The sequence below is a fragment of the Fulmarus glacialis genome, unplaced genomic scaffold (assembly GCF_000690835.1).
Source record: "Fulmarus glacialis isolate BGI_N327 unplaced genomic scaffold, ASM69083v1 scaffold2180, whole genome shotgun sequence".
Classification (NCBI taxonomy): domain Eukaryota; kingdom Metazoa; phylum Chordata; class Aves; order Procellariiformes; family Procellariidae; genus Fulmarus; species Fulmarus glacialis.
In genome coordinates, this window is record NW_009185632.1 from 20,761 (window position 1) to 44,020 (window position 23,260).

Below are 23,260 nucleotides of genomic sequence, written 5' to 3' on the forward strand. Positions count from 1 at the left end.
CCATTGGGGGTGTCTTGGCTTTGCTTTCTTATCTTTAGACATTTGGGTTTTGTCTGCTAAATCCAATAAGAGCAACAAGATTTTTTGTCATACATTTCTCTCTTTTTGTTGTTGTTGTTAATTTTTTTCTTTTCTTTTCTTTTTTTTTTTTTTTTTTTTAATTTTAAGGTTTGTATTTCAGTTGGTTGTTTTTTTCCTGGCATATAATCATCAAAGAGTTTTGCATGAGAAAGGTGACAGTACTTAATGAAACTCAGCACCTAAGGGCATAAGGCAGTTGTAGGTTTGTTTGTTTGTTTTTTTATTTTTCAATCAGCACCAATCCCATAAATAATGTTCTACACTTGGTGTACGGTATAAAACTGATGTGGAGATGCCTCCTTCTCCACCTGTGAATCCTAGGTGTGGAAGTTGAAATACTGTTTCTTGTGTGTAAAAAACAAAAGAAAAGTTTTTCTTTTTGTTTTTACTTACAAAACATAGAGAATATCTTTTTTTTTTTATACATACAGCAACCAGAAAGAAAGCTTATCTGAAGGTTTGTGTTTGTTTCATGATCTGTGTTTACCGTAAACAAAAATAAGGTCCCCTCTTTTACTTTTGCTTTAAGGAGCTTTTAAAGTGAAGATTCATATTGTAGCAACTCATATAAGAGAGGTCCATCTCTATACCTAATACCTACAGCTGTGGGGGTGACATACTGGAGGATGTTGATAGTTCTTCTTAACCTCCTGTCTACAAAATGAGCATCCCATGCCGGATATCTTTTTCTTGGGATGTCAATCTTAATGAGAGGCCCCTCTGGGGGGTAGGGTCGCCCAGATGGAGTAGATGGTACCATTGCTCTCACCTGGAAAACGGGCAAGCAAGTGTCAGCTGTGAGTTCCTCCTGTTGCTCCGTGACCGCTCTGGTGGGCGTAGCCTGGGCCCCCCGGTACCCAGGGGTTTGGGGTGCCATGGGCTCAACATCGGGGGGCAAAGGAATGCCCCAGAGCAGCTCGGCGCAACAGGAGCTGACAAGGATCTTAACTCTTGGCCCCGTGGGATGCAGCACACCATAATATAACAGCATCAAAGCTATCCCAGCAGCAAAGCTAAGAAAGACACAACACAGTGCTGGCACGGCATATGAGTCAGTAGTTTCAGGATCTCTGTAAAAATACCAAAGGAGCGTCAAGGTAGCGTTCTCCGTCAGGACTACCGTGTAATACGCAAACATTCTGTATCGAGTCCGCCCTTCCTTGACATTAAACCAGCAGAAAATGTACACAATCCCTACCACCATGTTGAAGAGGATCTCCTCCCACTTAGACATGCAGAAATCTGTCCCACCATGGATGATCCAGAAAGCCATGGCACACCAATGGACCACTACAAAGATCCCAAAGTAGAGCTGGAAGATGGAAGCAAAGAGAGCAAAAGAAAGAACTCGGGATGAGATGGTGAAGAGGCGCCAGAAGACATGGATGAGGGCCCCTCTGTAGCTCATACTCTTCTTGTCGTCCCTAGAGTCCCGAAGAAGCTTGTGATAGGAGGCTAGCACCCAAGCCAGGGACATCAGGGAGGCCACAGAGGACACACCTGCCGGAAGACACACAGATCCACTGAGTTAGACAGGAGGTTTGGTTGAAAACATCATCTGCTCACTAAATTATTGCATCTGGGGCAGGCTCAGTAGCCCAGAGGTTCAATTCACGTCAGGTTGTCCTTACAGTCTAGAGGAGAGAAATACAGAAATATCAGCGTGGGATGTATTCAGGAGTTCTCTGACACAGCACATTATGGTTATATTCCTGAGCTGTTGGCTCTGCCACCCCACCTCAGCTCTGCTCTTCTTACAGGGGACAGCCTCTGTCCTCATCCTGATTAGATCCACATTTGAGAATTTGAAATCTAGATCCCATCTAAATGCTGCAGCCCAAGTAGAAAGGGGTCTATCTTGGAGTGCACCATCGCAAGAGCAGGACATCTATATTCCTTGTAACTGCATGGATCTGTTTCATTCTAAAATACTTTCATACAAGCAACATTCACATTGACTTGTACTTGATTCTGCCTTAATCAGGAGTGCCTGTTTGTATTCACCTTTGGGAAAAATAGGCCATTGGTCAGGTTTTTTGTCACCCTGTGGTCCCATGCAGATAAATATATAAATACAGGGAACATCAAGGTTCATCAGTAGCCTCCAAATGGTCCCAAAACAAAGAATCTGATCCCTCCAGCAACTCCCCTGCCCTGTTTCCAGGATGGACTGAAGACCTATATTGGAGGTAGCTTATCTCCAGCCTTGTCTCCTGGATGGACCACAGATCCAAGTCACAGTCATGTCTCCAGCCCCGTCTCCAGCCCTGTCTCATTCTGCTCCTGGTGGGACCCCCTGGAGGGACCTCGGATCTGGTCCATCCCCTCGCCTTGTCTGGGGCTGCGGAGGGAGCTGTTACCAGCAAGCAGCTCTGCCCAGGGCACTCAGACCCTGTGGTACTGCTCCCATCAGATGGGAGCCTGCCCTGGGGTCACCCTCGTTTTCCAACTCATCGCCCTGCACCCTGGCACGGGGCAGGCACCCCATGATATTCCAAAGGGGCTTGATCTTATTCCCCATTACAACCAACACTTAAACTATTTATTTGCTCCAATGGATAAAATAGTGCCCCATCACACTTCAGGAGCTTTTAAAAATATAATACCATTGATTATCGCAAGGGTAAATCGAACAACTCATTGAGCAAAGCATCATAATAAGAATTAATTGACAGATTCCTGGGAAAACAAAAGGCCACTGGCATCTCATTCCTTCGCTCCCACTGCTGCTCACTGGACAACTGCTCTGCAGGTGAGGGAACAGGTGATGGACTAAGATCCATGATGAGAAGCTAAATAATTTGGTAGCTGGACTTTGATTGGGCCTTTGCCAAAGATTTCTCTGGGAGCATCACCTATAAAATCTAAAGGAAAAATGCTAATGGTTTCAAGCAAAATAAACAATAACAAACTCCCCTCCATTGCTGATGTGTAACGTACTGGAAAATAGGTCCAGCTCTTTTTCTGCTTTTAGCACTTTAAGAAAACCCAAGCAGCAGCTTGCTGCAGCTGCTCAGGGTTAAAAAGCTAAAATGTCTGAAAACCCTGAATTTCTTCTTCTCCTGTTTTCTTCTCACTTTTCCCTCTGCCCACAAGGACCTGGCTGCCACAGGAACAGCAGGACCTCACTCTAGGGACTTTATCAGGAGCCTACCCCACAGTGTGGTGGGGTTAGCTTTGTCCCCTTCCAGCCTAGTTATGTCTAGAGGAGAGGTGATGGAGAAGGTGTCCAGGAAGGATGGCAGACCTCCATCTCTGAAATTCTCCCAGCCTGTAGGTTCACCAAAACTATGCCTTTCCACTAACTCTCAAGTCTCTCTCTGAATACCTTGGCTTTGGGCTCACAAATGCATTAGCATTTCAGACTGAATTTAAAAAAACAACAAAACACAAACCAGTAAGATCAGTGGCCTTATCAAAGCTTTAGGCCACTATCTTTAAGAAAACCACAATTTTGCCCAAATTCTAAGTCCTCCACTGTTGATAAGAAACATTTGCATATAGGACCTAGGGACTCTCATGGATGGAAACTTCTGAAAATGAATAGCCTCAGCCCCAAACAGGTGTAGATTATATTTATTTTTATCCTACCAGATGTGTTACATTTTTGGTAGACATAATTAACAATTTTGGAAGGCTGAGCAATGCCACACAATTGGTAAGGTAAGTGCTGCTATGTGTACAAGTACTGCTTGTTGCAGTATCTTCTAGCTATTCCGTTTAAAAACTTTCCATGATTAGCAGAAAAAAAAAAAAGTCATGTATTGTCTTATTTCAGTGCTGCTATACTAGAAACTTGTACGGCATTAGATGTACCTGTATACTGCAACTCAAGTAGTGCCAACCCACAAGAGACAGATGTGTCACACTGGCTTAAAAATGTTTCTGTTGCGTTCATTTATTCTAGAACAGAGAGAGGAATAAAATACACCAGAAACAAAAACCCAGTATACACATAAAGGCTTTTCCCACTGTAACGTTTTCAGTGCAGGAACCTACACTAATCACAGTTTTTGCTGTAAATTGCACAGAGCTGGCTGAGAGGATGTGTGTTGAGTCACTCATATTGCACGGTACCATGCCTGCTGATAGTCATCTGAACGTCTCCTCGAGTCAACAGAGAGAGGCAGACACCCCCAGAAAGTGATTCACCCTGTCCTAAGATCCATGTGTGGGACAAGGGGGGTTGATTCATGCTCCCAAAGTGTCTGTCTCCATCCCTTGACAGGGGAGTGCGGGGACTTGCGAACACCAGCAGTCAGGCGGGATGAGTCCTACCCTTACAAAACAGTTCGTTGCCTCCTCATTTGCCCTAAAATCTGAAGGGGGGAATGAAGTATCTCTAGACATTTTGATATATTCCTGAAAAATTCAAGACTCTGTACCGAATGTGAATTTTGGCATCCTAGTGATGAGCAGGATCTGGACCTGGGTGTAAGGGGGGGTGCGATCAGTGGCTGGGTGTCAACAGGAACCATGGACTGATATAAAGATTTCTCCAGTACTTCTTACTGTGTTGCCACAGGAATTATTCCCTGGCTGTTTCATACAGACCTAAATGACAAAGCACACCTTGGCTTTTGTCATCTTGACCATGAGTTTCTCATTCCCATCTTTCCCTGTTACTTCTCGTCTGTGACATCTTCGTACAATGTACAATTCTCACAGACTGTGGGATGTTCCTTTCTTTTCCACTTCCCCAGGCCTTATTTCTAAGCAACTAGAGAGGTCTCTCCAATTATAACTAGGATAAAAAGTCCCGACAAGTTGGATCACATGGGAAGTATTTTTTTTATTTTGATTTTGACTTTTTGCACATGCTGACTGACGCACCTTCATCTAGCATGAGTGGGTTTCAACTCCTGTCCAAGGTTTGTTTATCAAAGGGTTGGGGTTGGTTTAAAACTGAAGTCACTTCAAAACACCCACTCCCACTCCTCCCACTCTGTGCTTAGTCTTGGGAGTGGAAAATACCCGCCATGCACTGCCACATCTCTGTGGGCATTCTCAAGTCAGGAGGACATCAGTTACCATGGGGCTGGAAGCCCTGTGGCTGCATCTGTGGGATCTGTATCCCACCTGCCCGTAACAAGTCAGACTGGCATCAACTGGGGTTATCTTCAAACTCTCCACAGCAGGCTGTACAACAGCCTTTGAACTCCTCCTATCACCTGCTAGAAGCAGTGACTGACTCACAGGCTGTAATCAGCACCATTGAGGTATCAAGCCCATGTGTCTTGAACAACGCATCACAAGAATTAGTCCCCCAGATCCCTTTAGTAATGTGTCCTGAAGTCCTTATGGTGAGACATCTCCTAACCTACATCCAGTACGGTGAGGTAGAGCTTTATAATGTCCCCATCTGACAGAAGAAGCACTAAGATTTGAAGGATTTATCCAAGGTCTCATATAAAATCCATGCTAAAGCAGGGAATAGATCTCTCTCGCGTCAGTGCGCCTTGCATTTCAGACAGGATTCAGCTCCTAGCGTAGAGACTCACCTCGGGGTGTCCATGGGTGAGCGATGTCTCTTGCTTTACTCAATGGAGAATTAAGGCTTAGTGCAACCATCACGGATGGGAATCCAGCAACATTTGAGATGCTCTACGATATTGCAGACCTCCATGTGGAGCGGGCAGATGTGACAAACTTGCATACAGAAGACAAGAACATTTTTGAGCTGGGAGCTGAAGTGAGTCTCAAGTAACACTAGGCAAAAGTCAACCAAATTGTTTCCTGACTCATAACAGCTAGTGGAGCCAGAGCTGTATGAAGGTCGTTGTTTAGACCCTGTGGCTGTATTGCCATCATCTCCACTGGACACAAGGGAAGCTTGGACACCCCCATCATGTGGAGACACCTCCATCGAAGACACCTTTGTTTAGGTGTCTGAATCTGGAGCTGAACTCACCCATCATCTTGAACTGCTTTGATGCTGATTTCTTGCCTTAGTAATTCTGTCTTTCTCAGGGCGACCTAACGAACAGTCCTCAGTGGTAAACACACATAGAACAGAGACTAAGCAACAGTAAATGGTGAAGAGAAATGAGAAAGCAGTGGGAAATAAGGCATCTATACAAAAGGCTAAGCTTTCTGAGAAGAGCGTTGGACCAAGAAATAGAGTCTCTGAGGAGGGGAAAGAAGAGTCATTGCTTGGGATCATGAAAACATGAGTGGACTAGAGTATAATGCAGGTAGCGATTTGATACTGGAGGAGAGGAGTATGAACCACTCTGAGTTCAAGGGAAGGTGCTGGAGCCTTGCTGAAGCTCGCAGGGACAGGCTGAATTTCAGCCTGTTTCAGTTTTCATCCTCTAGTTCCTACTGATGGCCCAGAAAAAGAAAAGGCCATCTCAGAAATATAATGAGGATCTTTAAAAAGTCCACATCCACAAGAGAGACTCAAAACAATGACTCCCCTTAAACTGCCATTGCTGTTTTTAAAGCCCATATATGTGCAGGAATAAAAACAGCACATGGAAAGCCATCCCAGTCTATCTGGGCTATTCATGCTATGCAATTACACGTGGTTTTACAACTAGTCTAATAAAAGCTGTAGACAAATCATACACACACACACACAAAAGAATATTTAAAATGAACAATATATCCATTTTTCCCTTACTCACAGTGTTGTTCAGCTGAGGAGAGAGGTTTTTCACTAGGGGTATGTACAGTTTTCATCACGAATATAGCTGCAGGTTATTGGCTGGAAGTAATTGAATGCACTTACTGGAGCATATTCCCTAAGTATTTACTGTGGTGCCTGTCCCTTTAAACCTGAAAATGATGCCTAAATGGTGCTCTATTTCTTTTTTGACATTAATTTTCCTGAAGACTCTACTAAAACAAAATGGGAAGATACCAACATTTCTCCCGGGTGAGCTGGACAGCAAATATTCAGTGCGACCTGAAACCTTCCATCAAACCCTGCGCGAAGGCAGCGCTTGCTTAATGCCAAGTGCCACGTCTCGGTTCCTCCCCATCACTCGCTGGCTCCTCTGTGCTCTGAACCCTGTTACCGTCTTTTCCCCTTTGGGTGGCACATTCCTCCCTGAAGCTCAGTATTAATCCAGGAACAGGCTTTCATTTTGCACACAGAGTGAAAATGCATTTATATACAAAAGAGATCGAGCCAGATTCTGTTTTTGTAACAACATTGCCTGAAAGTCCCTCCCCCTTACTTTTTAATCTGCACCAGAGTAAAAGGGGTCAGAATCAGATCCCAGGTCTGATTTTCATTTGTTCGTGCTGGATTTTGATGCTTGATCCTTCTTTTTTCTTTCCTTTCAGAAAAGGGAATGACTTTTGTTCTTTCCTTCATTTTCCCTCTTTGTTATTCACTTTGAACATGGAAAAATATGGACCATTACCAGTATATAAATAATAAAGGGCTGCATAGACCGTTTTGCCATTCATTTTTCTCATGGGATTTCAGGACACTTCCTTAACCAGTTTCTCCAGCGTGCCACCAGTCCATTAAGGCAGATGAGCACTATTCCACCTATGGCGAACATCACTCGTACATCTGATCGAGGTATGGCCTCCTCACATCTATGTGACACCTCTGTACTCTACTCAGAGCTGGAGTGACCAGGGATGAAAAAGCAGAGCCTGACACTGGGAAGACATGTTACACTGGTGGCCTGTCCTTCGCTCTTTACTTATGAAAAATGTTTTGGTTTCGTTGGGTAAGGGTGAGTTTCAAAACCTTCCTCCAAGGAGCATCACAGCCCCGTTCTCCCCAAGACCTGACTCCCACAGGACACAGCGTCACCAGTCCATAAGAAATAGAAAACCGCTGGTGACTCTTTGGGAAAGGCAGGAAACAAGGGTAAGTAACTCAATTCATGGACCAATCTCCAAGTAGGTCTGGACAACAAGAAGAGGGTCTTGTACCACTGAATCCCACTGGGACTTCCTGACATGAAGCTTGCATTGAGTTTCTATACAGGATAGTCCATGTCCGAGCTCGCACAAGGAGGGCTCTTCCACATTAGACCAGAGGAAGACCCATGTTCCCAAACCTTTTATTGTGAGGGTGAGAAAGTCCATAGCAAGGCAACTTCAGAACAGCTTGCTCACCTGGAGAGTTGCCCTCCCACCCCTTGCCAGTTAAAGGCTAGCTCATGTCCTGGAAATGTGAATGCTTCCTAAAACCTTTTCTTTTTTGCTAAATTAAGATGTCCTCACTGACCCCAGAAACATTGGATCTCTTTTTAGTTCCCCCGCAGCCTTCGCCTTAGCACTGCCTTGAGGAACTGAGGTTCACAGGTTCACTATGGATTGTGTTTCAAAAGGACTTGCTTTTCTTCCCTTTCATCCTGCTGCCTTTCAGTTCTCCCAAATGCCCCTTTTTCTCTACTGCTAGAAGAGGTGACCGGCCACATTGGTCTGATCTGTGCTCTCATTATCTCATCTGCTTCTGTCATGTCTCCTCCTATTCATCTCCTCTGTGAACTCAGGATCTGCCAAACCAGCTCAGGCCCTGGGGCCATCTAGTCTTGTATCTTCTCCTGAATGCAAGCCAGCGACTGATCCTTCTGCAGGAGGCACAAGCACCCCAGGCCAAGCAGAAACGGGACAATCTGCCCTCTGTTTTGGATTGTCTTTGAATACCCTCAGCAAAGTGTCACATCTCCTGTTGAAAATGTTGGCTATCACCCACCACATAAGAATTGGCAAAGCTTCCCCCCCCCATTTTAAAACACTCTTAATGAAGATCTTCCTTGCATCATGTGCCTCAGTGTTTATCTCACCCCAGGAGAGCCTGTCTGAGACATGGGATGAGTTGCCCTCTGGAAATGCCTCTCTGGCTCTCCATTGACTCTACCTGGAGTGTGGATGATCAAACTGAAAAGACCAAGCAAGGAGAAGTGGGTAAGATGAAAAGTACCCTAAGTAGCAGTGGTTTGGCATCCACCAACTCCCCACAAGAGCTCAGAGGAGAGCCCTGAGTCCCAGCAAGGTGAGAAGAGCAGAAAGGAGGGTTGGGGAAACCTGTTCCTGGCTCCAAGATGAGCAGAATAGCTAGCATCTGCAGAGCAGAAGTTGACAGACCCAACATAACGTGGGCAAATTCAAGTGACGCAATAAAATGATTTTATACCACTGAAGGCCCAGCAGGCAAAACAACCCCCCAACACCCTCCTGATGAGAGAAGGGTGCCATGATCAGTCAGAGGACATAGTCAAGTTGCATTTCCCTGAACAGCCAGACAGACTTATCCCCTTCCTCAAGAAAGTGGTAGCAGAAAGACAATATCCCCCTGCTACATCCATGAGAAGAAGGGTGATCTCAACAGGCTTGTATGTACATAGTCCTCATAGGCATATAAGTCCATTATTTGCTTTCCATAATAGCCTTGCCCCTTTCCTAGGATGCTAACTGCAGGTATCTCAGTTTTTACCTATTTACGTAGGCAAAAAAGGTGCTGACATCCACTCCACAGCTGAAATATTTCTGGCAGCACTTAGCTGAAATCTCAGTCCTTATATACACACAGATCTTCAAACAAGCCTCATCTCTCTTAGCTAACTGAGATCTTTGATCTTGTATAGTGGCTCGCCACCAGATAACGGCTCATAAAAAACCAGTAGAGCGGAGAAGGGCACATGGGAAGCCAGGCCTTGAGAGAACCTGGGTCACTGTGGTGACATCTGAACTAGCAAACGAGAAACAGAGCCAGGACTATTCGTTGACCCTGAGCCCAGCTGGCAGAGTCTGCCATGTCCATACTATTAAACTTTCTCAGTAGTTATATCCAATCTGCCTTTTGGGTATGGTTCCTGGACTATGTGAACTCATTTTGTTATGCCTGGGAAAGCTTTAGGAAAGGTCTCGCCGGCCAAAACTGTACCAGAGACCATGTTAACAGAATCACCTGAGTGCCAGTGATTGGGCTCCAGCATTATAGGTATAGAGATAATCCGTGCACAGTCCTCTACCTATCACAAACATGGTCATGTAATCCCCTTCATCACTTTAAAAATAACGTGGAAGACCTGTTGTTCAACTCCTGGAGATGGAGCCTCTCATATTATCAGATCTTCCAGGCTGGGCTTTTTGGCAGAGTAAATTAGCCCAGGTGGCTGCTGTGTCCAGACAGCTCTGGGGAGCCCAGGCACAGCAGCTAGGGCTTAGGTAAGGTGTAATTCGGGTGTGTAGACAGCTTTATGCCAGCAAAATGTTATTTTGGCAGTATGGGTTAATCCTTCTAGGAATCTGGTCTCAGCTATGCTGTCAAAGTTATGTCTGAGGAAAATGCCAGCGTGACTCTATTGCTATAGCTAGATGGGTAAAGCCTGCCTTATGGAAGAAAAGCCCTCTTCTGAAGGTCCATCCAGCCACCAGAGTCTCTGATGGGAGTCTAATGGTGGAGTTAAAGGAAATTAACTTCAAAATTACACTTTTCAGGGGGAGCAATGCATGGCAGGTGTCTAAGACCACGCAGGAATCTGGGGTGAGTTTGGTGAATAGTTTCAGTCCTAAAGAAGCTGGAGCCAATCATGGAGTAGAGGAGAGGGGGGAAACAAGACTAACCTTGCCTTTGGAGTCCCTTTTGATGTGACATTAATTACTATGACATTATTTATGACACGAAGCTATTTATTTTGAAATGGCTCTTCCATTTTGAAATGGCTCTTCCATTTTGAAACTTCCCCTAAATGTTAAGAAAATGTAAAGAAAAGAATTCACTGTGCCCCTCTCACCAAAAGCAGATCGTCCCCCTTCAGTGGATGCTATTTTGAGGGTGTTAAACTAGAACAGTTCTTTCCTTTGTGATTTTTGGCTAGTAAAGCAGAAATCTCATTAATCTTACTGATGGTGTTTTTGATGTCAGTGTGGGGCTACATTTGATGGTGTTTCCAACTAGAATAACTGCTGTTATTACTTAAATTGAGGTTCACATATAGCCCGGTAGGCCACACTCCCAGCAGTGAGGACTCAGGCTATCTTACACAAGTGCCAATATCTCTCCAGGATCTTCCCACCATGCTTTGGTGCATCCTTCCCCAGTCCATCCTCCAAAGGAGGATGCTGAATCTCATGTGGGCAGGGCTGCATTGAGGTTCATAGAGACGCTCAGAACCAACAACTATGTGCAACTCTGTCTTCTAATGCCACGCATACAGGAATGAGAGATGGTCTGGTCTGAGCCTGGTCTAAATTTATCGAGGTCCCAATCACCTGGGCTAATTCTGCAGTGGAAATGTGCTGGGAGAGCAGCAGCCGGGATTTCTTGGGCACAGTTTAGGTTGTTTAGAAATCGAGCATGCGAACTCTTATATGTGTCTATTTTTGTCAAAAGCTGTATGAATTGCCATTCTATGGAGGGCGAGATACCCTCTGCACAGTCATCACTGTACTTATAAAGACTTTAGTTAAATTCCTGTTAATCTGAATGCCTTTAGCCACTGTCTCAGAATCACTCTGGAAAAGAACCCCACCTGAATCCTCAAAAGTGAACAGCCACAGACAAGAGGATTTGAAGCTCCTCAAGAGACCCCAAGAGATTTCACTTGAAATGCTCCATCAGGATGTCCTGACAACACCTCCAGCAAGGACAGGATTTAAATCTATGCATGCAGAGCAAAATCCCTCTTTGTAGGCAATGTTACAGGACAGTAGAGTCTAGCACAGAAACCTGGTTCAACCTGAAAGGAACACGGCCAGCAGAGAAGTATACGAGTCATCTCTATAGACCTCCATTGCTTTTTCTTGGTGTACTTTCTGGTTCCTCTTGTGCTCATTTGCTTCTGACCTCAGTTCAGAAATCAGAGTAGCCTGAGCAGAGCCTTGTATCTACAGGGCCATCAGCATGGCCCAGAGGCATCCAAATGTGACCAGGCACCTGAGATGGGAAAAAAGTCAACTTAAGCTACCTTTATAGTTAATACGGAGAGGTAAGCACCACCATTAGCATGGATCTATCATGGATCTCTAGACACTAAAGACACCCAAGTATGACTGTGCTGCTCTCATAGCCTCTTGGTTAGATGTGCAGTGTTGTGTGGTCACTGATTGCTGAGATTTAGGTTTTTTCCCTCTGCTATTTAAAATAGTCTTTCCCAGAGCAACAGGAGGAAAAAATCCGAACATGTGATTGCCTTAACTGGGAAGAATAAGATGGCAAAATCCAAGAGGAGTTACTCTTGGAGGAAAAATCATATTGAACATTCAACAGCTGGTTCTTTTTGAAGGGCACTTGAGACACAACTTTTAGCGGCCAATTCTTTGCTCGGATTCTTGAGCATATTGAATCTTTTCACAGGCTCCAGCAGAGTTGCCCCCAGTTTACATTCTGCAAAGATCAGAACGAGCCTCCGATATTGACATTTTTCAGACCTAATGATATTTGAACTCTACCGCTAGGAACCTTTAGAAGAGAAACACAACTTATGATACTACTAGAATGCACTGACATGGGGAAAAAACCTTTGCTAAGGAAAACAACAGGCTTGATTTAGAATAAAATCTTTCCCCACCCATTTCTATGTTCTGAGTAGGGATAATTGGCATGAAACAACACAAGTCCGCAAACACGTACAATATACTTGCATTTTAACACCGTACATTTGACATTTGTTACAGCATCTTTATCCTGGCATTCTTTAATTCAGATGAGAACTGCAGCCATTGAGAAGAATTTAAATCTGCCTAGCACAAGTTGAAAGGATGTTGTAATCTTGCAAGTGGGACTAAAATACTCTGAAAAATAGGGAAGCACATCAACACCGGAAAGGAAAGCCCTAGGAGTTCTGCTGTCTGCTTCTGAAAGTAACCATGAGAATCTCTTTTCCCTAGCACAGGCCTGGGGCAGCTTTTGAACCTGGGACCCTGTGCCTAGAGATCAGTAACTGCGCAAAGCCTAATTCTGTTGACTGCTACATCCATGTCATTATTCTGTCTCAGCCTCCAAACCAGGGTGGCCCAATCCAGACTGCTTCTTTCGAATCGTTCTTGGCCTGTGCTAACACCTGAGCCAAGCCTGGGTATTGTTTGGGTTGGTGCTCGCTGCCATGAGCTAAAAATGTGCCAAGGACTGTGCTGATAATTGAACCACGTGGATGACCGAGATCTGGTGGCTGTGCTCACGTTCTGACGTGTTTCAGTTTATTAGCATAGATGAAACCCAACAGACTTGTCACCAGATTGGGGAAGCAACATCTTCTGCCAGGGCTTAGCGAAGGAACTTCCTGCTATAAATACAGCTCCCACGGCCAGTTCCTTGGAGACGAAGCAAGGACATCAAGGCAACGTTTCAAACAGTCTGTGACAGCACCAAACATGGATCCTGCAAACCACCTCTGGTTAATGGTTTGGCCTGGACACAGAAAGTTTGCAGGCCATTAGAGAAATAACTTCATCCCAGTTCTGGAAGTGCTTTTGACCTGATGGGGAAGAGGAAGAAAACCCAGCTTGGTTCACACTCACTGGCCAAGGTAAGAGGTCTTCATTCAGTGTGTTTAGAGGAGATGTGTCAGCAGCGCACGCTTTGCTAACCTTACGGTTTGTAAATCTTTGTTATTGTGTAGGGGCCCATTGGTGGAATTGTCTCGGCATAATTGCAGGTGAGGGGACTGGTCTCCTGAAAAGAAGGAGCATCTCAACACTTTTGGAGAGTACAGAGGGCTGGCATCATTAGAGTGAGTCTGGCAGACTGTGAGCATTTCTGTGAGGGGGAGTGACAAAGTGACAAAAACGGATGTGGTGCAGCTGGTGCTGTCTCACAGTGGGGTAGCTGAAGGCACCAGGGACACTGATTTCCAAGGATAACAGCAGGAACCTGTTTCTTCCTCTGCTTCCCATGCTTTGTACGCTCGGCAAAGGTCTAAGTGATGTGTAGCAGGCCAGAACTCAGTGACACACCAGCATCCACTGGTTAAGTCATGCTCAGGTTGTCTTGTCTCTCCTGGGTCTTTTTGCCTTCTCAGAAGTTCATGTGTGCACAAGATGGAGTTGAGACTGCCTCTTCAAAGGTTATTGAACATCACCTTCCCCAAGGACAAGCTGAGATCAAACCATGCATCCGTTCCCCTACTGCAAACGTCTGTTTGCGCCTTAGGGTGTTTCAGATATGGGCTCCTGCCATAGGGAAACAGCTGTGCCTGGTGGACATCCCCCATCAGCGAGCGTCCGTGCAAAGACGTGTACGTACTGAGGGCACTGTGAGCATGAGGTTGGTCAAATGCCACTTAGGACAAAAGTCATTTCAGCAGATTTCCACTGACTCAGTAAATCTGCTGCACTCCCAGACTCAGGACTGTCACCCTGAGCTAATCATCTAAAACAACTGGTAGTTTCTGAAACAAGAAAGATCTTTCCTTCAATACTCAATGATTTTGAGCCAGTTGCATCAACCTGAACTGCTCCATCTACATCAGGGGTAGAAACACAGAGAAGTCCCTGCCTAGCACCACCCCTGCATCTTCCCCAGGCTTTTTGCACATCTCAGTGTCTATGTGCTCTCTGTTTACCCAGAGTTCGCGTGCTCTCCTGGATGCCTGATGTGACCCCCAGAGCTGCACGCTAGAGCAACCTGAAGCTGAAAAGAGTTGAATTTCCATGCATTTTACTAGCCAATCGCGCAGCAGTGTGCAGCCACCTTTTCCTATGACCTAATCACGAATCTGCTGCGAGAGATACGAAGAGAAGAAAGTCTGCAGCATAAAATTACCTGAAAAAGCCTTAATTTCCTGCCTGGAATCTGTTTGGCACGAACTTGCTCCCTAGGAGCCTGCTGCGTAGAGATCCTCTCCAAGACCTTAGGCTATTCAAACCTCTCTCTCCGTGCCTCAGTTTCCCAGCTGGCCTGCAGCTCCTAGGATGAGCTAATGCTTGTGTAGTGCTCTGATGATGTAACCCCCTCCCAGTGATTACCACAGTCTTACAAAGCCTAAAATTGGCAGCACTGGCTACCTGCCAGTGCTGTCCCGTGAATGGTGACTCATCTTTATTCGCTGTGGCATGTCATATGCGTGATGGTGGCACGTGATACGGAACAGAAGGGCTTTTATCAGCATTCCAAAATAACAGAGCGAGAGCTATGGCAAGGTGGTGGACGGAGAAGCTGCAGGTGGGGATGGGCTAAGGGATGACATCTCTCTTTGGGCTTGCTCCAAAGCCCATTGGGAAAAAAAAAAAGCTGTCACTGGCTTCAAAGGCTCCTGGACCCAGTCCTTCCCCACCGCGCTGGGACAATACGGCTGATGACAGGGCAAGCTTTCCCCATGCTGCTCACTGCCAGCGTGCCGCGGGCTTGGCCTGCTCTCAGCATGCCAGAGCAAGACGTCCTCAGTGCCCACTGCCAACTGTGGAGATGGCTTTTTGATGCTGCTGGGGATTGGCCCAGGACCAGCGACTCATTTCAAGCAGGGCACCAAATTGCTATCTGTCATCTGGCTTTGGTGAGAAGGAGGGGAAGGCAGGAACAGAGCCATATGCCCCAGTCTGGCAAAGCACTTGAGTCATATGAGTGGCCTCCCAGGCGAGCTGCTTATGTGTTTGGAGCTATGTGGGCATTTTGTGAGGTGCCTCCTTGGTCTGCTGATGAACATTTAAAGGGAAACTGTGGTTGAATCAGGACAAACTTTCAACGCAGATTACCCTCGTTCCTCCCTGCCAAGCCCCTTCAGCAAGCACACAGCTGGTGGGGTCCCTTGCCCACATGGCAATGAGCAACTGCTTTTCTGCTCATGCCTCTTCTGTCACAGGGAACCAGGGCTGGGTGATGGATGTTCCCCATTTCTTTTACTCCCCAAAGAATGGCATGAGAGAGAGGGAGAGAGAATATGTCTTCAACCCCATGGGCAAAGCTTTAGCATCTTTTTTCCTTATGATCTGTCTCACAGCCCAAGCCACAGCCCAGAGTTTGACTCTGGTAGACTTTTCATCCACCCCCATCTCCGGTTACCAAGGACTCTATGAGGCAAAGACTTTTTTAGGCATACATTGCAGTTACCTTGCTGGACCTAAGTTAAAATACACCAGTCAGAAAAGAGAGGAGGATTTCTGCTTCTGGAGGAAAAGGACTTTGCTTAGGCCTGCATCAGTGTCTCACCCATCCCAAACAGAGGGTGTAGACGACATGTTGGTCTTTTTTGTACTAAGCCCCGTGGAATCTGATGCTGGTGTAGGAAGGGTGAACCACGGCTTATTTATGATGGGTTATGGGACTTTGCAGAAAATGGAGACAATTTTGTGTACTGAGCTCACAGAGATTTGAACTTGGGGTTTTGGATTCATGTTTGAGCGCTGTTGGAATGTATATATTTAGTTACACCCAAATTGAAAGACATTTGTGGAAAACAGGCAGCAACACCCCACAGCAAGCACTTTCCCCAACACACGGGTTTCCATCCAGCATGGCATCTCCCATCCATAGTCCTCTGTGGCTGCATCTCTACTAAGAACCAAGTATTTGCAAGGATTGTTCTCCAGCCCTGAGGCCTGCAGGCACACCCTGGCCCCATCCATACTCCACCTCTTGCTATCCAAAAGTGGCTAACTGCCTGCTGGGAATGGTCCCTGGTTCTGTGTTTACTCCCAAGCAGTCCTTGGGGATTGTTTGGCTCAGAGTTAGCTGATCCAAGCCAAAACCATGTCAGGCCCATGCTAACAGGCCAACAGTGGTGATGACGGATGCCCATTGCTGGTGCCTGTCCGCTTGCACTCCAGAACTGCAGTTCTGCTGGGCTCTGCAGTGGACATACCTTCTCAGCCTAGGCCAGCATGAAGGATCCTGCACTAACTTCTGGTGGTCCTTCAAGGTTAGCAGTGCTACTTGTAGGATGAACTTTCAAATCCAATGAGTCTCTTCTCCACTTTCAGTGGAGCCATGGGAGTTTTAGTCTCTTCAGTTAGGTTCAGGCCACTGTTGATCACATTTGAAAATCACACCCTTGGGCAACTAAAGGCTGAAGGCTCCCTTTTTAACTTGGTTGCCCCAGCTAAGAAGCTTACTTTGATCTTTGGGGCCTGAGTGGGAAGAGGACTGAGTAAGAAGTAATCCATTCATTTGTTGTCCTTTAGATATGGCCTTGTTTTTAGATCTCAAACCATTCCTTAACAAGTCATGGTGTCTTGGGATATTTCCTACCCTATGAATATATCTAACAGGACATTTCAGACAGTATGTAATTCACAGCATATCCATTATTCACAGCATATTATTGGTTAACTATCAGCCTGTCATCAGGGGAAAATTAACTGAGAAATTTACCTCCACATGAGACTTAACTCATTATCACCCACAGAGGAAACCTCTCACTCAAGTGCAGGAGTGTTTAGCTTGAGGTTGGCTCATCCCGAACCCACTCAGCTCGATGGGGAATGCCTTTTCTGGGCAGTGACGACAACGGCTAACCCACCCCTGCTGCTCATATACCCCACAAAGACCAGTTAAGTTTTCTAAACTAAGTGACAGGGGAAATAATCTTAGAGTGCCCTTGCAAAAGAGGACAAGCCCTGATCATAGATGGCCTCCAGACATGGTACAGGAAGAGTGAGGACACGATGAAACAGATAGGACTTTGCTTTGGGAGGGACAACAAAATTTGGCTACATCATTTGCGAACTCCACCAGGATAACCCTTCAGCCAACACACATCTCTAGCTGAGATGTCTGAAATCCCTTTTAGTGCTTAACTTGTATCATTCTTGCTTTAAAAAGTGACCCACCCCCAGACAGGCTGAAGCTAATGTTGCTTTTTCTTAAATATACGAGCAGCTTCAGACTACTTATTGTGAGCTGCAGAGAGTGCAGACACCTTGCAAAATCCCAGAGATTTCAACAGGGCTTTGCATAATGAAGGCTTAGACTGCAAATCTCTTTCAGATCAACAGCGGGGTTATAGAGGAGACGGGCACAGCATCGGGGGATAGACAGTCCTTTTTTTGTGGGGGGAAACCCTGTGCTGAAAACTGCAGCCTCACGCAGGCAAATTCCCAGCAAAAGCACTGCGTAAAGCACTCGTGACATGAGTGGAAGGACGTTAGAGGTTCGGCTAAATCTCATTAAGTCTTGAAGTAGCCACATGATAAAATGAAGTAAAAAAAAGACCTCTTTAAGAGGAGATTTATGCTGAAAAACTGGAATCCCTCTCACCTCACTAACTGCCTAGAAGTTGGGTGTTTCCTTTAAGCTGGTTATATGTGCTCCTTTCCATTCAGGGTGAAGTGGGTTAAGGATTGTTTATTCTGCAAGAAGTGAGGTGGATTATCTGCTAGGAGCGATTACAAAATGAAGATCTGGGTTGCTGGGCTTTTTTTGTTGTTGTTAATATTACATTTCCCCCTGCAAATATGCCATGTTATTTAAATCAGGGGAGTCCTCTGGCCAGTGCTGTCCAGGAAACTGAAAGAGATGGCCATCATTTCATCCCATCCTCTCCCAAATCTTGGAGACAGTTAAGGTGAGTGAGGGACAGGGCTGCATCCTCTTCAGAGTTCCACCACCTCCTTTTGCCTAACCCTAAAGGTAAGTCTAAATGCATCACCTAGCTTCTGTCTAGATTCCCTGGATAAAGGCGCTGTTGGAAGGCGAGCATCTCATCTCACCTCCTTCAGCTGCTCTGGACACAAGTTGATCCATGTTTTGGAGGCATCCTTCCTCCCTCACCATCTGTTGTCTCTGTTTTGGACCCACAGAGTTGTGGCTGTAGCAGATGAATTGCTCACAAAGGACCTTCATACCAATACCAGCTTTCTCCACATGCATATTTAGGAGCTGATGTTGACCCATTTCACCCAGCACAAAGTACTCCAGCTCAGGCTCTCAGCTTGCACCTTCCAGGTCAGATCTGCTCACCTGACGGAGTACAATGAGTTCTTACTTCTTTTCTCTCTGTGCTATTTTCTGCTCTTCCTGAGTCATCGGGCGATGGCAGCTAAGCTGGGATCTGGTCTGTCTTGTGCTAGGGATATGATGAAGGAATGAATCCTGACCTTCATGAAATCTCAGGGGGGGTTGTCCCAAGCTTTACTGAAGCTGGGACTTGAGCTCAAATTCCAGCTCCAGCACTTCTGCTGCTGGTGGTGTCAGACTGTGCAGGAGATGCTAATTCTTGGGTGAGAGGAGCCCGTTGGTGAAACTGGTCCGTTCTTTGAGCACTGAAGGAGCAATAAACACAGGTTCCACCCAACCCTTTCAAACAGGTACCTCTCAGGGTAAAATGGCTCCTGCAAGATATGGTGAGCCTTTCTTTCTTCTGTCCACCCAATAGATATGGAAACCAGGAAATTAAGCGTTAGCCTGATTGCATCCCCTTCTACCAGTCCTCGCAGCGCTCCCCTACTCACTGCAACCACAACAGGCAAGATCAGCCCTTTCCATCACATGCTCCTAAACTTCTCTGGAGGAGATGCTCTGGGTTTGAGTAAAGACCCTCCAGTGTATTCACTCTTCTTACCTCAACAGCTACCCTAACACGGGAATTAGAAGAAAAAAGCAAAATTTCCTGATAGCCATTCCAGTATCTCTCTCTCTATAGCTCCTTAAGTAGGAGAAGGAGACATTAGCTGACCCGTTTGAAGAAGACTGGAGCCTGGCTTGGCTTCCTGCACTGGGCTTGGCATTGCAGTCTTAAGAGCAGGGAGGACTGAGGCTTGGAGGAGGGATGCATGCCATACAAAATGGTAAATTGACCTTGTTGTAGCACTAAATGAATCCATAAGAGACTCTGTGAACCATATGGAAATAGCTGGACTCTGGACATATTAGCACGGGCTGTACTTGGGTTTATAAGCCCTGCTGTGGGCTGTTTTGCCAGCATGCATCCCTCAGTGACGCAGTTGATACTGTCCCTGTTCAGAGGCAGAACTGGCCTTTTCCTGTACTGTGTGACCAGCCACGCTCACACAGACACGATGAGCCAGGAGAGGCTTGATTTGATTTTTAAACACACTGCCTTCCTAACAATATCTATCTTTCTTTGGTTTCTGCCTGCTTTAAGGGAAATCTTTGATGCTCCCTTTCATAACGGCTCCTCTCAGCATTTAATTTCCCTTTACATAATTACGTACCGGGAGGGGGGAGGAAGACAGAAGCACCGAACGGGCATGGAGGAGCTCTAGGAAACCTTGCACCTGAGTGCAAGCTCTGCTGCTCGTATCCATCAGCAGCGCCCGCCGCTCAGCACGCAGCCCCGAGATGCGTGACCGCATCTCTGGCAGAGGCAGGGAGGGAGGCAGGGAAAGGGCGCGCTGGGGACCCCGAGAGCTCGGCTGCTGGAGCGTGGCAAGCAAAGAGCCCTCCAGGGCTCGGGGAGGCAGGCGGGGACGTGCATTGCCTTGGAAGAGAGCACAGCTTGTTTGGTGTGGTGGAGGAACGGAGGAACTGCATAGCTGAAGAAGGGGGGGGGGGGGGGGTTGGAAAATGATGCAGCTTGTTCGGTGGATTAGGCAGCCATGCCTGGAAGTGGCAAACTGAAAGAACCGCAGATTTGAAAGCCTAGAGGGATTATTCGGCCGTGATGTCTGACTTCCAGCACAACAGAGGCCAGCAAACTTCACCCAGTGCTTTCTGTAGCAAGTCCAACAATGTGCATAATGCCCTGGCAAGCCTCTTAGGTTATCGTTTATACATTTTTAGTAGGGTTAATAATGTTGGAAGCAGCAGGAAAAGGGTGCTGGCAAATGTGAGCAGTTCTAGCAGGAATTGTAGAAAGGCATGTTCATCACGTCAGCACTTTGGAAGCCTGGAGAGCTAGTGATGAGAGGTTTCAGAAGATGACTGCATAAATAGGAGAAGGGAGGCCTCTGTGAACAACTGTGTTGGACATGCTTAAAGTATGGAGGAAGGGGAGGGCAGTCCTGCTTCCTGATGCTAGTGATGACCTTTGTCCAATCAGCAAAATTTAACCCTGAAGATCTGCCAAGTTCCAATCCCAGCTCCAAGAAACTCCTCAGATCTGCCAGAAATGGCATGCCACAAACAGGCTGTCTTTGGGAAGCACAATCCCAGTATCATCCCGGGTGTGTGGATTGTGCGGGGGCTGAATAACCCAGCAGCTCATCAGCTGATATCACTGTTGGTCCTTCGAAAGGACAATTCTCCCTTGAGCTGGTGATTCGTAGGCAGCCAGCATTCCCATGGGCATGGGTTGATAGAGCTGCTCACCGCGGGGTGGGACAGGGGCATATGCCCCTCGACTGGGGTGGATGCCCCATGCTCCAGGACATCACTACAGCAAAGGACATCAGAATTGGCCAACTCTTCTCAGTGGTTGCTTCCAAGCCTCTGCTCATCTATCTACTTTGCAACGATAGCTGCATTACAACATCTCTGTCGTAACACAATCCCCTCCACTGCCTTCCCCCCTCTCTTTTCCTCAGCTTGCTGAGAACCACGGTACCAATGACTAAACCTTAATTCCTGGGCACTCTTCAGAAAAGGTCCTACAGCATTTAGCTATTAAAAAAACCCCTTATACTACACTTGACACCATCAGAGCATTGCACAGGCATTGAACCCTTTGTCCTCACAACACAAATTCAAATCTGGCCATTTTTATCATCCTATTTATGTAAGGAGGGAAACTGAGGCAGAGAATGATTGTGTTTGCCCAGTGGCAGGCGACAAACAAATGGCGACACTTGCCATAGCAGCAGAGACTGCCTGCCTCCTCCTGACAATGCCATCATTTCTTTAGACTGGACTGGGTGTGGAAGAGCTGAATCTCGTCTTTTGACTGATACTGTTTTTTTTCTCGGCGGAACGAGCAGAAATTTTACCCAGCGAACGCAGCGCGGAGCTGGAATGAGATTTGTCCCAAGTGGCAGCCCCTTACACGCCAGGTTGCGTAGGGCGGACGGTCAGCAAAACATCCATCGGCAGCTGAGCTTGGGATCAGAGGGGGGAGGCCGGGAGGATGGGGAGGGGGGGACGAGGGGGCCACTTACATGGTAATGTTTCTGCACGGTTCTTTTGGATCATTATGCAGAGCTGTAGCACCAGTTGAGGGGCGCTCTCGAGGAAAGTTTCCAGGAGGCGCAACATATTTACGTCTGCATATTCATACATCATAGCCCAGTAGAAACGCCGCTGGTGTTCCTTCCGCCTCTGGCTCTGGATCCCTAGGTACATAGTTCGGATATACCTGCAGGAAACAGGAGGAAAAGCTGAGTGTGAGAGGCATGCATCAAAACCTGAGGAGAATGGGGCTGTGGGCCAGTTGTTTGGGGAGAGGGAGGTTGTCCTGGGGAAGGAGAATCTGGGGCGGACACAGGTGTCTACACAACTCTAAAACTATCTCCTGCAAGATCTGAGGACCACTTTTGTATTGCAAGAGTGGGAAACCTTTGACTTGCACCACCCAAACGTGAAGTGTGGGGGTAGGAAATGCTCATGAAACATTTGCACAAGAAAACAACTCCCTCACTTTTTGTTTTCATGATGAGAAGAGGAGAAGCTACTTGACAAATGCTGGTCATGACACTTGGCGGTGGCTTGACAGATCATCCAAGCCCCTTCAGCACTGTAGTAAGGAGCTTCCCTCATGGACCCCACAGATTTGACCCTATTTCATCACAGGAGCAATGAGACACCACCTTCACCTTCAGCACATGTGTGACCCACAAATGCAAAAGGCCACAGCTTGCCACTGGTCAGCTATTGAGACTTTGGGCAATGTTGGACTAGAAGGAGGTTTCTCATGCATAGACAGGTACTGCTCTATCGCCTCTGTTTCCATATCAGGTGTGCAAGGAGACCTGCAAACCTCACCCTGGGGACACAACTTCCCTTCAGGGGACCTTTGGCCGATCCGTAAACAGAAGTGATCCAGTCAGGGGAGCACAAGGTGCCCAGATGTCACAGGACTCATGCCATTTAAGAAAGGAAGCATCTCTTAACAGGGTCCTTTCTAGTGCTTGCTGATATTAATGATTTAATACTGGGTCTTTTTCCTTCTCATCCTGAGTGGTGGCTGTAATCTTGTGCTCTGAAATTTGGGATGGGACTCGTTTCACCTAACGCTGACCCTAAAGTTGGTCATCTGAGCTAGTTAATGAATAGAAATGTCCCCTCCCGGGACCGTTCATCTGTCCCACGTCAGATGCCAGCATGACGGTGGGATGAAGTGCCTTCTGAAGGCTCTGGGAGGGGCTCACAGCACAAACTGGGGTTTCGCCAAAACAATTAGATCATTCCTTGCCACTCGGGGCGAGATTGCACAGC

At 46.6% G+C, this 23,260-nt stretch overlaps 1 protein-coding gene across 1 annotated transcript; it reads right to left on the reverse strand.

The window, feature by feature from the left end:
- Window positions 1-312: 312 nt before the first annotated feature.
- XKR6 (XK, Kell blood group complex subunit-related family, member 6) lies at window positions 313-22,177 on the reverse strand. The gene is made up of 2 exons (XM_009587536.1): window positions 21,985-22,177; window positions 313-1,581 (listed from the first exon to the last, which is right to left on the reverse strand). The coding sequence occupies exons 1-2, from the start codon at window positions 22,166-22,168 to the stop codon at window positions 617-619; spliced, it is 1,149 nt and encodes a 382-aa protein (XP_009585831.1). The 5' UTR covers window positions 22,169-22,177; the 3' UTR covers window positions 313-616.
- Window positions 22,178-23,260: the final 1,083 nt, after the last annotated feature.

What these genes read in the sequence shown, in the direction of transcription:
- XKR6 (XM_009587536.1), bottom strand. Translation starts at nt 22,168, where the DNA reads ATGTACCTAGGGATCCAGAGCCAGAGGCGGAAGGAACACCAGCGGCGT. An exon ending in CCGTGCAGAAACATTACCAT is followed by an intron (nt 1,582 to 21,984) that starts GTAAGTGGCCCC and finishes GTCTTCCGGCAG; the next exon opens with GTGTGTCCTCTGTGGCCTCC.